The following is a 13,877-nucleotide window of genomic DNA, read 5'->3' as shown; positions in this document are numbered from 1 at the left end:
ACCCTGCTATTTCCCTCTCCATTGCTTCCCCCACCTCATTGTCCCCCGTGCTTTCCTGTTTCTACAGTTACTCCAGGTTACACTCACATCTGAAGTCGGGAGCTATGTACCAGAGGTGAAAGAGAACATGTGGCATGTCTCTTTTGGGTCTGGTTTACTTCACATTATAGTATCCTTCCTAGCGCTATCCATTAACCTGAGATTTCATGCAAGAAAATTGCTTAAATTTTTATTATCCCTTTGTATGTCTGTGATATATATTTTTTCCACAGAAATAGAGGCCATGAATTTGAAGGACATGGGAATGGTTAGAGAGAGTAAAGAAGGAAATGATGTAATTATCAATACTTTCAAGTATAAAAATCATTTTTTGAAAGGGTAAATATGCCAGACCAAAGGTAACTAACCTTCTAGGTATTTATTAACCATACTTGAAAGCATATGTCTACGTGGAGAGGACAAAATGACAGCCAATAGTTCAGGCCTTACCTTCCAAGGTCAACTAGGCTCCAGGGGACAACAGGACTTCTTTCTAAGAACTCCGCTCTTCTAGTACATTCATCAGTGAGGTGTTAGAGACACAGAGGCTGAACTCTAATCAGCGTACATTCTACAGGGGGAGTCAGGACACGGTCCTCATTTATTCAAAGGAGGCAGAATGGTCAGAAAGACCCTGATCCACCTTAGCATATAACACCCTTTTCTAAGGCTCAAGAAGCCGAGAGTTTTCCACATTATTAACTGATCCTTATGGACCAGACCCTCAACTGACCTCGACAGTAAAAAAATAACTGATTAATTTTTACCATCTTTATGGTCTTAAAGAACTAAATGGAAAGTATAGCCAAACTCTAAAGTAGCTGGCCCATTCATTCACCACATCAAGAAACCCTATTAGAGCTAAGACCTTATGACATATTACCGGGTGATTGTTTCTCAATAAGGATTTTCTTCTTCATACGGAAATGCTTCCCAGGTGCAGAACATTAGAACTCTGGCTCAATTTCCACCCTGAAGCTCCAATGATACCCACACCTAAGACAGAGAGAGGCCCTCTACTATTCCAACCCAGAAATCAAATGGTGGCTAAATCTTTTTCTTTCTTGCTCCCTCTCTAGAACCAAGCTGGGAGGGGTCACTCATTGTGATTCTTGTCACTCCATCAGTCATTCACCTTCCTTAGAGATTACAGTGGAGATTCTCAGAGGAGTTCATGACATTTGTCACATCAGCAGGACAAGCGACAAGCTATACTTCCTTTCAAAGGGACATTCTCAGAGCAGAGACTTTATAAGTCAGTCCATCTCTCAGGCCTGTGAATTTTGTCCATGAATGGTCCTCAGGATGGGCAGCTCCTTCCAGTGAGGTCTCCTGTGGGGAAATGGGGACAAAACTAGGGGTGGGTAGGGGGTGGGATTAAATTTCACCAAATACTTCTTGTGATGGACAGACAGAACTCTTAGTGACAGCTGAATCTCTCCTTCATGATTGATGCCTTTCCCTCACATGAGCACCTCATTTCCAAGACTCTGCATCTCAGTTCATATGGATAACATTCTTTCCTCACAGAATATCCTCTACAACCTGGCTCTATCCATGAGGAGGAAAGTTCCATACCCTGTCTCCAATCATACAGCCTGTGATTTCCACAAAGTATATCAAGACTTCTAACTAAACTTGAAGAGTGGATATAGTCATACTGGAACTGTGGAAAAGCGGCATACACTGTTCTAGCATAATCCTAGCTCTTGCACTTTTTAAATCTACCCAATGACATGCCTACCTACTACTGATTCTGTAATCTGATACGAAGCGTTGCTGCTGCTGGGCTGCTTGTGAACTTGGCTCTTCACTAATGGAAAACTTCTACTTTTCTATCTCTCAAACTCACTATCAAAAAAACCCTACATACATCCACCTAAAGTATTTAAATACATAGCCTTATCCCCAAATACTTATATAATGTTTTTATTTTGTCATCTCCATCTACCTGTCTTCTGATTGGTCAAGCCTGCTGCTAATCTAGCTTATGTCCCATTCTTACTCATTCCACTTGCTTTTATAGCATGAATATGAGTCCCCAGTCTTAAACATTCTCAATAGTAATACTTCTTTCTCCCTCAATAAAGAGTAAAGTCCCGGAGAGTGACCAGATTTCAGTTGGCCTGTGCCTGAGTGTGTGATGCAGATTGCACACCCACGGTGCAGCAGTGACTAGCCCTGCGTCCTCGTCTGATCCTCAGTAGTCCTCTGGGGTCCAAACACTGTTTGCATCTTTGTATGGTCCTTTTCTGCCTCCATGCCTAACTGTGAAATTAGTCACTGATTAACAAAGAAAATAAAGTATTCTTTTCCAAGTTAAACAATGTTTCTACCTATCCTCAAATTTGAAGGTCAGTCTAACTATGAAAATTCAGGGTCTTTGGGGCTTTTTTAACCATGGGGCTAAACACTAAGAGTTTCAGGTCAATACATAAGTTTGTCAGGAAAAGACTAAGAAGGGTAGTGTGCATTTTAATATCCCCATATTAAGAAAAACATTATTCCAGAAGGTTAAAAACCTAATAGTTTGAAAAATTGGCATTGGTGTGGACTATCAAGTTTCAACTATAGGGCTTTGGAACTACTGTCATATACAGATGAGCTTGGAGTGGCTTAATCAATTTACACTTAAGGATATTTCATTGGAATTGAAACATTTCAGTTTATAAACACTCTACATACAATAAGATGACAAATTTAAGGGGAGGGGCTTATTTCTATAGCTACTAGCTACTTTCATCATGAAAGGCACTTTATGTAGGATTGATAGATTCCCTCATATGAAGATCTCTTGAAGGTCAAATGTGAAGTTTGTTCTTAATGAGAGACGTTGTGGAGACCTTTCATCTACAAGACTGCAATGATGTCCCTTCAAGTAATTCTGCAGTAAAACTTACTGTATCATTTCTATATGTGAGAACATTGTTTCCAATGAGGACATGCTATCAGATGACCTCTACCAAAAGAATAAACTTACTGTACTCTGTTTCGCTCAGGTAACAACGAAACGTATGCAGCCCCTGGTGAAAGCATCTTAATGCAGACCAAGCTACTGTTTCCCAAACAGTTTTATATATATATATATATATATATATATATATATATATATATATATATATAAACACCCTCCCATCCATTTCTTTCTTAAAACCTTGCTAAGAACTAGGTCTTCAATCCCATCATATATTCATCTTCTTCTCACCTTTTATGGCTTCAGTGGCACCTGTTTTGTGCAATACTGGGGTTTTATGGCACCATAACTTCCACTTTCATGGCTTTGAATTTCCACCACTATTTGTGCAACCTGTCTCGTATTTATCTCTTTATGCAATGTTATCTGACTGAATTGGCACTTCCTAACTGATACTTCCTGGCTCCTTTCCTTGGGCAAAAAACATAATGATAACTATGCTTTAGTCCCCTATCTACCTGACTTAGTACAGGTTTCTATTCCTGTAAAAACATCATGACCAAGAAGCAAGTTAGGGAGGAAAGGGTTTATCAGCTCACACTTCCACACTGCTGTTCATCACCAAAGGAAGTCAGGACTGGAACTCACACAGGTCAGGAAGTAGGAGCTGATACAGAGGCCATGGAGGGATGTTACTTACTGGCTTGCTTCCCCTGGCTTGCTCAGCTTGCTTTCTTATAGAACCCAGGACCACCAGCCCAGGCACCACCCACAATGGGCTGGGTCCTCCCTCCTTGATCACTGGTTGAGAAAATGCCTTACAGCTGAGTCTCATGAAGGCATTTCCACAACTGAGGCTCCTTTTCTGTGATAACTCCAGCTTGTGTCAAGTTGACACACAAAACCAGCCACTACACTACCTCGCAAGGCATTTAAAACACTTGTTACATACTGCTGATTATTTATATTTCTACTAATATAAAGATGTACATAATTCCAAACCCAATACTCTATCTCAAGGTGCTTTTTATTAAGTAAAACTTATACCCACATACATGTAGATAGATAGACAGACAGACAGATAGGTAGATAGATATAGATATACACACACATATGTATATAAACCCTGTCTAGGTCTCACATGTAAAAGTGTTCTTGTTAAATTAATTTGGAGTGCTCTGGAGTTGTGAAGGAGAGCTCTAATTGTTCTCCAGTCACTTATCTAAATGGTAAGTTGCTAGGCAGCTCTCAACTTTCTCAACTAAAACAAGTCCCTAGTAACCAAGCCCTCAAAGACAGTTTGAGGTGGGGATTAAGAAATTCTCCACCGCAGAGGCTTCAATTGGCTGCCCGTGCTCACTGAACACACACTCACACTGTGGCCCCTTAGAAGATCACGGTACCAAGAGCGGCTAACCCTGTCCTCTCTTACCTGCTCTCACAGTAGACACAGGAGATAATCAGATCTTCATTACCACCACAGGGCTTCACCCTAGGAAGCCCATCTTGCCAAGAAACGTTTATTTAAAACTGCATATAACTTTTTTTAGTTTTACATTTATTTGTGTGTGTGTGTGTGTGTGTGTGTGTGTATGTGTGTGTGTGTGTGTATGTAACCATATATACTATTGAAGATCAAAGGACAACTTCAGCAGCAGGTCTCTCCTTCCTGTTTGGAGAGCAAGGATAAACTCTGGTCCTACGCCTTGACAGCATGCACCTATCCTCCCTGAGTCATCGTCCAGCCTGGTGCATCCTAGAGTTTGATCTGCTTTATCCTGTGGTTTAGGCCTCTGGTCGTTGATATCAGAGGTGTGGCAGTACTTCCTGTGGAGAAAAGCAATCTTAGGCCGTGTTTCCTTAAGGACGCTGCTTTGGCACCCTTCCAGCAGCACTAAACCATTAATCTCAAAGTAACCAATACATTATTTTAAATTATGTATATGTGCACATGAGAGCAGTTGTCTGTAGAATCCAGAAGAGGGTGTTGTATCCCCTGGAGCTGGAGTTACAGTCCATTAATATTCACTTTTTAAAGAGCCATACATTGCATTATAGTCATGCATCAACTATAAGTCTGTAAGTGAATTTCTCGTTTTCTCTAAAGGGTGCTAATAGAACACTAGCCAAAATAAACCATTTGCTTTGTTTTAACATTTATGTGTTTATTTATTTGTGTGTGTGTGTGTGTGTGTGTGTGTGAGCATGCCCATGCCACAGTGTTATGTAGCAGTTTCCTCCAAGATTGAAACATACCATTCATCCAAGATTTACCATCCATCAGGGAAGCTCTTAAGCCAGAAGGCAAACAACTGAAATAGCTCCAGGAAATTCCTGAAACTAACCATCCTCACTAGACCCCTCCCTCCCACAGTAAACAACACAAGTAAAACAGACCAGGCAAACTGACGGGAAGAAAATTAAACTAAATCACTTGGAAAGAACACTCCAAACTGTATAGCTGCCTACAGGGTGTGCAGCAGGTCTCCTGTTTTGTGAGCTGTCACCTATGCCAGGGTAGGCTTTGATGATGCAGCCGTCCTTGCGTTATTTCTGCTCCCTCTATCCATTGGTTTACGAAGCTGGACTTTGGTACTATCTGTACTTAGCTCTGTCATGGGCCCGCTCTCTGGGGTAAAAAGACATGGGTGTTGTGCTGTGTCTCCCTAGGAAAAGTTTTGTCACACAACACACATCCTGTTGAAGATCAGAGAACACCTTTTCCTTACTCAGTTATCTCCTTTTAGCATTGTGGGTCCCAGGGATTAAACTGAAGGCATCAGGCTTGGATGACAGACATCCTCATGCTGAGTCATCTCAAGGATCCATTTTGCTTTTGGGGATGGTATTTTTGGTCTGAATCTGGTGGAGATACTCTCACTACAGCCAACTGTGGGAAATTACAGGGATGAATCCCCACGCTCATTTAAAAATGTGTGCATTTCTGAAATACAATGCGAACTAACATATTCAACAGAGGTGTTCCTGTTAAAATTACTAGCCATCTTTCTTTTATAAAATTCCTCAGTGTTTTATATTAATATCCTGCTATCTTAGGATACATTTGTCATATATATGTGTGTTGTCATATAATCAAATATATATCATATATACACATATATACCAAACAAATTAACCCCCATCAACACATTTTATCAAGTTAAATTAGCCTTAAATTACTTCCACTAGAGTACGTGTAAGGCAAACTGCAATGAACAGTTATATAAAAATAGTGAATTTATTTATTTATTTTTTTGGTTCTTTTTTTCGGAGCTGGGGACCGAACCCAGGGCCTTGCGCTTCCTAGGTAAGCGCTCTACCACTGAGCTAAATCCCCAACCCCCAAAATAGTGAATTTATAATGAATGTTTTATGTATTAATCCTGAATACTGAACAAATTATATAGCCTCTTTATTCAAGGTAAGTTTTCATTGTATTTGTCTTTAAAAAAAAAAAAAAACAAGCCATGAGCTGGGCTTGGTCGTATATGCCTGCAAACCAAGTTCTTTAGAAGTTAAACATGAGGACTGTTGAGTTGCAGGACACCCTGGGCTAACGAATGAGACCTTCTCAAAAATAAAAAAAATAAAAAATAATAGTAATAATAATGTATCTTTTTTAATTATAATTTGAAAATACGGTAAATATATATAATACAACTGGGAATAGGGCTGTTTTGAAATTCCTACATAGACTGTACCCCATGCCCAAGGGTCCTCACTAGAGAAGGATGCCTGGAATGGAGGGAAAGAAACAGCAATCCCGCCCCAATTGCTACCCCTCAGAGAACCCCCGTGGAGAGTGGGAATCAGAGTTTGTTTAGGACCCTGGACAATGCTGAGGTCTCCATCCTGGCATTTACCAGGGAAGGCTGTGACCTTGCCTTGGGCCTGGGATGATGGCGGCACTCCAGGACCGTGAGGGCTGGATCTCAACCCGAGCGCGCACACCTTACCGGGATCCCCCGACCCAGTTCATCTCTCCAGAAGCTCCCACGCGGGGCCCTCGCAGCTCACAGCTTGCACACTGACGGGGTCACGCAGAGGGACCGCAGCCTGCACCTCTCCCGACAGCCACTGCGTGAGAGTGCCTTCCGGTGTGACACCTCGTCTACCTCCGTGCGCTTCCGGTTAGGACCCCATGGCTGCTGTGCTTTCCTTCTTGTTCTGTGTTGGGCCATCAGTTCACGGGCTGAACTTGGAAAGGCAACCCGCTACAGCTACCTGAATTCAAAGGTGGCATTGCCATTCCAACTTGTCACACCGTACCTGAATTCTTGACTTGAACTTGCAGTACAAATTTTAATAGTTAGAAAGCATTGTTGAGAAGACGCATCATTCAGGACCAACACTTAGGTACATTTTATGAACCCCTTAAAGAGTCTTACAGAGCTTCGATTAGCTGTGAAAAGGTCCCGACATTAAATTTCTTTCTGAACAAGAAAATAAAGCAAAGAAAAGAAAAAAAAAAAAAAGTTCTATGTTGTTTTTGTCTTCACAAAACATCTCTCTTACAAATTATGTTTAAAAACAAGTTTTTTTTTTTTTTTTGGTTCTTTTTTTCGGAGCTGGGGACCGAACCCAGGGCCTTACGCTTCCTAGGCAAGTGCTCTACCACTGAGCTAAATCCCCAACCCCTAAAAACAAGTTTTAATGGAGCAACGGTAGCGCTCGCCTTTAATCTCAGCACTTGGGAGGCAGAGGTAGGCAGAGGTGGGCAGATTTCTGAGTTTGAGTCCAACCTATTCTACAGAATGGGTACCAGGACAGCCAGGGCTACATAGAGAAATCCTGTCTCAACAACAATAACAAACCAAACAGAAAACATGACGTTTCTGGTTGCAAATAAAGTAATTTTTCAAATTGCCATGATTTTTTTTTCAGGAAAAAGTATCAAAATATAATGCTTATCTAAGTTGCTAAGAAATAGTAACTAAAATAAATGCATCTTATTTAAAAATATTAATCCTAATTTTCCTACAACAGCAAACCCCTACCAAATTGTATCTGTAATGGAATCGAAGCAGGTGAATTCAGCATCTCAGAAAAATCGCTGAGTGCTGGTTGGTCTTTTTAATTAACTATACAGACAACACAGGTACAATAGGTCTGAATCTCCAATTTATGTTCAAAATTTTGTTGGATAACTGAAAGGAAAAACTTAGCTAATGCATTATCTTTTTCTTTTTTTTTTTTCCTTTTGCCTGGAAATAAACAAAAAGTTTGCTTGTTTTCTGAGAAGAGTAAAGGACAGAAAGCCTAGATAAATTATCTCTTCTCCCTAACTAGAGTCCCTCTTTTGTTCCTAGCCACAGAGGTGCGGTGGGAGTATGAATCAGGTTACAGATTAATATTAAGACACACACTTCGACAAGCTATTGTTGAATTTTCCTTCCCAGCAAATGATATCTCTGTAGAAACATGGGCACAGTCAAAACACTGACCTAAAATGTTCAGTGTCATTTATGCTTTCGAGCAGTAAACCTCACAAGAGATACGTGTAGTTTAAACACCACTATTTAAGAGCCAGTTTATCAACTACATAATCTTTTGGGTTTGGAGGACTGTTCAAGAGAACAGTATTATACGAAGAAAATATTATTTATCGTTTCTTAAGGAGAAGAAAAATGACCCACTCAAACTTCTTAAAACTTAAGTAATTTATCTTTTCCTTCTAAAGATCGCAGATTTATAATGGAAACATAAACAAGCTGCATCCTATTTATATATTTGTTCAGTTCTCTTTATTTGAAAGTTGTTTGTTTTATATATTATGAAACATATTTTGTATATAAATATATATGATTTCCAGCTCTGATCTTGATATTGGTGATCTATGAAATAACATCCTTTAGAGCAGAGTGATTTAGAAAAAATTTTAAATTTTTATTTTTTACGTGCAGGGTGTTTTCCCTGTGTGTGTGTGTGTGTGTGTGTGTGTGTGTGTGTGTGTGTGCGCGCGCGCGCGCCATTTTCATGCCTAATATCCTTAGAGGCCATAAGAGGCCTGCGATTCCCTGAAACTGGAGTTCTAGACAGCTGTGAATCACCTTGAGGGTGATAGGAACCTGGGTCCTCTGCAAGAGCAGCAAATGCTCTTAACTGCTTAGCCATCTTCCCAGCCTCCTGCACTAATAAATTTGAAACATTAATGTCAGACTACTTTTCTCAGATTATTAATCCCATTGAGAAAAAAAGTTAATATTTCCCATATGAAATGGCGTTAAGTTCAGAGGCTTGAGCGGAAATTTTATAATGCTTACTACAACAGCAACTGATTTTTTTTCACTTCCTTTTTTTTCTCTCCTAGTTTGAAATTAAAACGAATATTAACTTTTCTTTTTGCTTTCAATTGCTTAGTGCTTTAGTTGCTTAGTGCCGATATAAAAAAATTAAAAGAGCCCCCATAACAATCCTAATGGCTTACTTCAAAAGGATACGTAGCCATGCATTGTTTAGCAAAACAAATACATTGTGAGATTCATTCTAGATGGTTTTCTCATTGGTCAAACATGAAGTGAACTACCACAAAGCTAGTTAGAATGTATATATTGTTTTTTATGTTCTCTTGATGCCTGCAACAAAGAGATACAATGAACACGAGAAGTCATATTCCTTAAAAGCCACTTAATATTCAAGTGTATCCTGTACAACAACAATTAAAAGTATAGTACAGTGTGTATATATATACATATAGATGTATATACATATCAGTAGAATTATTATTATAATCTAGAATATGGTCTTTGTTATATTATGTCCAGCAGCACAGTAAATCTCTTTACCACATGATGAATTCAAATGCATGAGTATTACTTTATTCTATGACACATGTCTACAATGTCAACAGGCAAGAGGGGAATTTTCAGTTCTTAAATGTGATCCATTGTTGACTGGGATGTCTTGTGGCACGTTTTCTGTCTTCTTTCCTCTCCAACTGAATCCTTCTTTTCCTAGCTGAAGCCTTGAGTTTGGTTTTAAACCTTAGGACCCACCCTCCCACACTTGGAACATGCAGTGTGGAGGGTAATGGTAGGGTTTAGATTATTATAGTTGGGTCTGTGCTGAACCGGCTGACTCTTAAGTCAAATCACATGTTGGCCTTTTCCACAATTCTAATAACTGACCTTCAACCTTCCTTGAATCACAATTCTCATGCCATTTTTTTTTCCTTTGGTTTTGATTACTTTCTTCCTAACTCCTTTTACAAGTCTCTTACCTCTGGAATTCGAAGGTTGTTTCTCCTACCCCATTATACACCAATATAGTTATTATCCAATCTACTGTCTTAGTTATGGTTTCTATTTCTGTGAAAAGATATCATGACCATGGCAACACTTATAAAATAAAACATTTCATTGGAGCTGGCTTACAGTTCAGAGGTTTAGCCTATTATCATCATGACAGAAGCATGGCAGCATGCAGGCAGACATTGTGCTGGAGAGGTAGCTGAGAGGTCTCCATCTGGATCTGAAGGGTGCAGGGAGACCTGACTTGAGCATTTGAAACCTCAAAGCTCATCCCCGGCGACGTACTTCTTCCAACAAGGTCACATCTTCTAACAGTGCCACTCCTTGGTGGCCAAATATTCAAATACATGAGTCTAGGTGAGCTTACATCTTTAATGTTCTTTTGACCTAGATTTCCGGCTCGCTGTCCCTTCTCTGACACGGCTGTTTCTTGTTTTCTAGTCTTGAATGCTATTTCCTTCAACTGCCAGCTGCTGTCTTGCTTAGTCATTCAGCCTGAGTGAACATCCTGCCATTACCCCCAGTTATGTCCTGCCCCCTGTCCATTACCCCCACGTAGGTATATCCTGCCCCCTGTCCTTTCCAACTGCAGTTAATCCATCTATGTTTAACTACCAGAAGATGTGACATAGATGATTAGTTGTATGTGTGTAAAGAGTCTTATTTTTCATGCACCAATGCCATGATCCAAGAAATAAAAGATTTTGCCCATAACTATTATGACTCTGATCTCCACATTTGGGCTAAGGAAAATCATTCCCTTGCCCAGTGTTGAGAATTGAAAGCCCCAATGCTTCAAGCATGCTAGGCAAGCACTTTAAACACAAAGGCACATAACAGCCCAGAAGATCTTTTATTATTGAACTTCTTAAGTTAAAATATAATTACATCCCCACCAAATGTTTCCTCCCTCCAACCCCTCCTACATCCTACAATTGCTTCTCAAATTCATGACCTCTTTTTCTTTAATTATTATTGTTACACACACATACACACACACTCGTGTGGGTGCACACACACATTTGCATAATTATATAAATAAAACCTACTGTGTCCATTTAATACTGCTTGTAAGTATATGATTGAATGGGTGAGCACTTAGAATTGGGTGACCAGTTAGGGGGCTCAGTCATCACCGGGGAAGCCTATTTCTCCCTTTCTTAGCTCTCTTAGCTGCCTGAAGTTTTTTTGTCTAGGGGTAGGATCTTCTTAAGAGTTCCCCTTCCATATTTGCATGTCTCTGGTGTCCTGTTTGTTCTGGTCCTGTTTAAGCAGTTATGCAGTTAAAGGGTCTTGGGTGAAGCTTCCCCGTTATTTCAAGGAGACATACTTTCACAGCAGATTTTTTTTTCTGGTCTTCTGGCATTTCCAACCTTCCCACCACTCTACCCTGGTGTTTCCTGGGGCCTGGGTGCAGGAGATGTGCTGTAGATGTATTCATTGGCACCCCAGGAAGTCTTAACATCATTGGTTGAGTGTGCTAATATGATCAAATACCAAAGGTATTTGTCATTCGTATATTGGTAAATCTGTTGACTGCAAATAAATGACCTCAGTATAACAAACAATTCTTAGATTTAATATATGTATAGCAAAGAGCTTAAAAGAATACTGTTTTTAAAAGACATTCTTAGTACAGGCAATTCATGTCTAAGGAACAATAAAGATCACTCAACGTTGGCGCACATATAGCACGGAGGTTTGCAGACTTCTATATAGGATATTTTTTAAAACAATTTAACTACTTTATTTAATGTCTACACCTACTTCGTAGAATACATTGTTTTCAGGTTACAGGTGGCAAAGCTGAGGCACAGGGAGGACTAGTAACAAACTCAGAACTGATCAGCTGTGTGGTGTTACAGCCACCATGTAAACCTCTTCCACTTTGAAATTATGGCGTGATCCGTGTGAAGCTGAATCAGGACAGAGGTGGGGGTGTTGATCCTTCCCTGGAACTACTGTGGAAGGATCAAAGGAAAAGTCTGTGTGTAGTAAGGCCCAAGTATAAAATGATTCTTAGCGTAAGGTTCATAGAACACTAGGACATTAAATTGAGCAGTTCTTTTTTTTTTTTTTTTTTTGTAGTCTGAAAATACCTTTTTTTTTTAATTTATTTAATACTTAATAATAATTCTTTGGTTTCCGGGCAAACATCCCCCTCCCCCCTCCCCTTCCTTATGGGTGTTCCCCTCCCAACCCTCCCCCCATTGCCGCCCTCCCCCCAACAGTCTAGTTCACTGGGGGTTCAGTCTTAGCAGGACCCAGGGCTTCCCCTTCCACTGGTGCTCTTACTAGGATATTCATTGCTACCTATGAAGTCAGAGTCCAAAATCGGGCAGTTCTAACTTACTGCACTGTGCTCTGGCCTAAACGCTCCCCTTCAGGGTAAGTCAGTCGTTGGGAAGACAGAAGAGGGGAGCAGAAAAAGGGTCTATCATGCAAAATCACTTTTGCCTGGGCTTCAGAAAATGGCCTTCATTTTTTTAAATATGCAAAGTCTTGCTTGACTACTGATCGCTAAGTCTTCCACTGGGAATGTGAATAATTTTTAAACATTCTTTTTTTTTTTTTTGGTTCTTTTTTTTTTTTTTTTTTTTTTTCCGGAGCTGGGGTTCGGTCCCCAGGGCCTTGCGCTTCCTAGGCAAGCGCTCTACCAACTGAGCTAAATCCCCAACCATTTTTAAACATTTTTGATTTTTATCAAACAGCAAAAATGTTCATAGGAAGAGGCCAGCAGATTATCTCTGAACCTTAAGAAAAACTTGAAGAAAAAAAAAAGTCTTGAAGAAACGCATCCTAAAAAAATAATCGTTTTCCATCATCCAATTCCAGCTCAATTCCCAGCTGATTAAATTCTTATTATAGGGCGACATTACCCACAAGCAAAATCACAAGGGAGATTTTAAGTCGCTTTGTAAACAAGTACTAACGTTTCAGATGAACGTTGCTAAACATGACGATCATGGAGCAGAAAGAATTTTATTATCAGGACAAGATGGTACAGGGGAGTCTGTGGGAGGAGCTCTGGGTGTAGCGGGTGACTGTTTTCTGTAACACTCAAGCTCGCCTCCGGCTTATGTACAAGGGACACCCTCAATAGCAGCCTATCTGGTAGCTTCTGCGAAGATCTGAGAAAATCGAAACAAGGGCGAAGGGCGGGAGTGAGGCGTGGAGGGACAACATCTTCTGAACAAAACATTCTCAAGGATATGCGTTCGTTATTTTGTTTTACGGCTCTAGCTTTTATCACTCTCTTGTCCGACTCCTTCCCCTTGGCCAGTTCCGTTAATCCTCTTGAGGCTCCACCCTCCTCTAGCTGGTTCTTTCTCTCTGGGCTCATTAAAGCTGCTGCGAGCCTTGCTTCCCTCTGCCCTTCGCCTTTGTAGAAATCTTAGAGACGGGATGTATATTCTGAAACTTCGGAGGGTTTCTAAGTGGCGCTGAGCATGCTCAGTAGCTCCGAGGGAAGGTTTGCTCTCCAGCAGTTGACCTTATTCGACCTCTCCAGAAATAGATATTTAACTCTCTGAACTCCTGTTTAAGTATAGGATTTGTTTTGGCTCTCTCTTCACTTTTAAGGTTCAAAGGGAAGAGGCGAGGAGTCCAGGGTCTCACCGCCCACGCAGCCAATGAGAAGCCTGGGGGGTGGAGCCTGGCCAGCTCTGGCTGCT

At 40.4% G+C, this 13,877-nt stretch overlaps 1 protein-coding gene across 2 annotated transcripts in view; it reads right to left on the bottom strand.

Annotated features, from left to right (window-relative positions):
* The window catches only part of Redic1 (regulator of DNA class I crossover intermediates 1), a 67,512-nt gene extending 60,466 nt beyond the window's left edge, over positions 1–7,046 (bottom strand). Inside the window, exon 1 of one of the 2 annotated variants that reach the window (XM_039080329.2) lies at positions 6,910–7,046. In XM_039080329.2, the coding sequence (XP_038936257.1) occupies positions 6,910–6,932 (23 nt within the window). In that variant the 5' untranslated portion in view covers positions 6,933–7,046. The remainder of the gene's footprint in view (positions 1–6,909) is intronic. The other variant, XM_006242269.5, reaches the window with a different exon arrangement.
* Positions 7,047–13,877: the final 6,831 nt, after the last annotated feature.

The sequence above is a fragment of the Rattus norvegicus genome, chromosome 7 (assembly GCF_036323735.1).
Source record: "Rattus norvegicus strain BN/NHsdMcwi chromosome 7, GRCr8, whole genome shotgun sequence".
Taxonomy (NCBI): Eukaryota; Metazoa; Chordata; class Mammalia; order Rodentia; family Muridae; genus Rattus; species Rattus norvegicus.
Note: the sequence above shows the minus strand (reverse complement) of the source record. Positions and strands in the feature narration are given on the sequence as shown.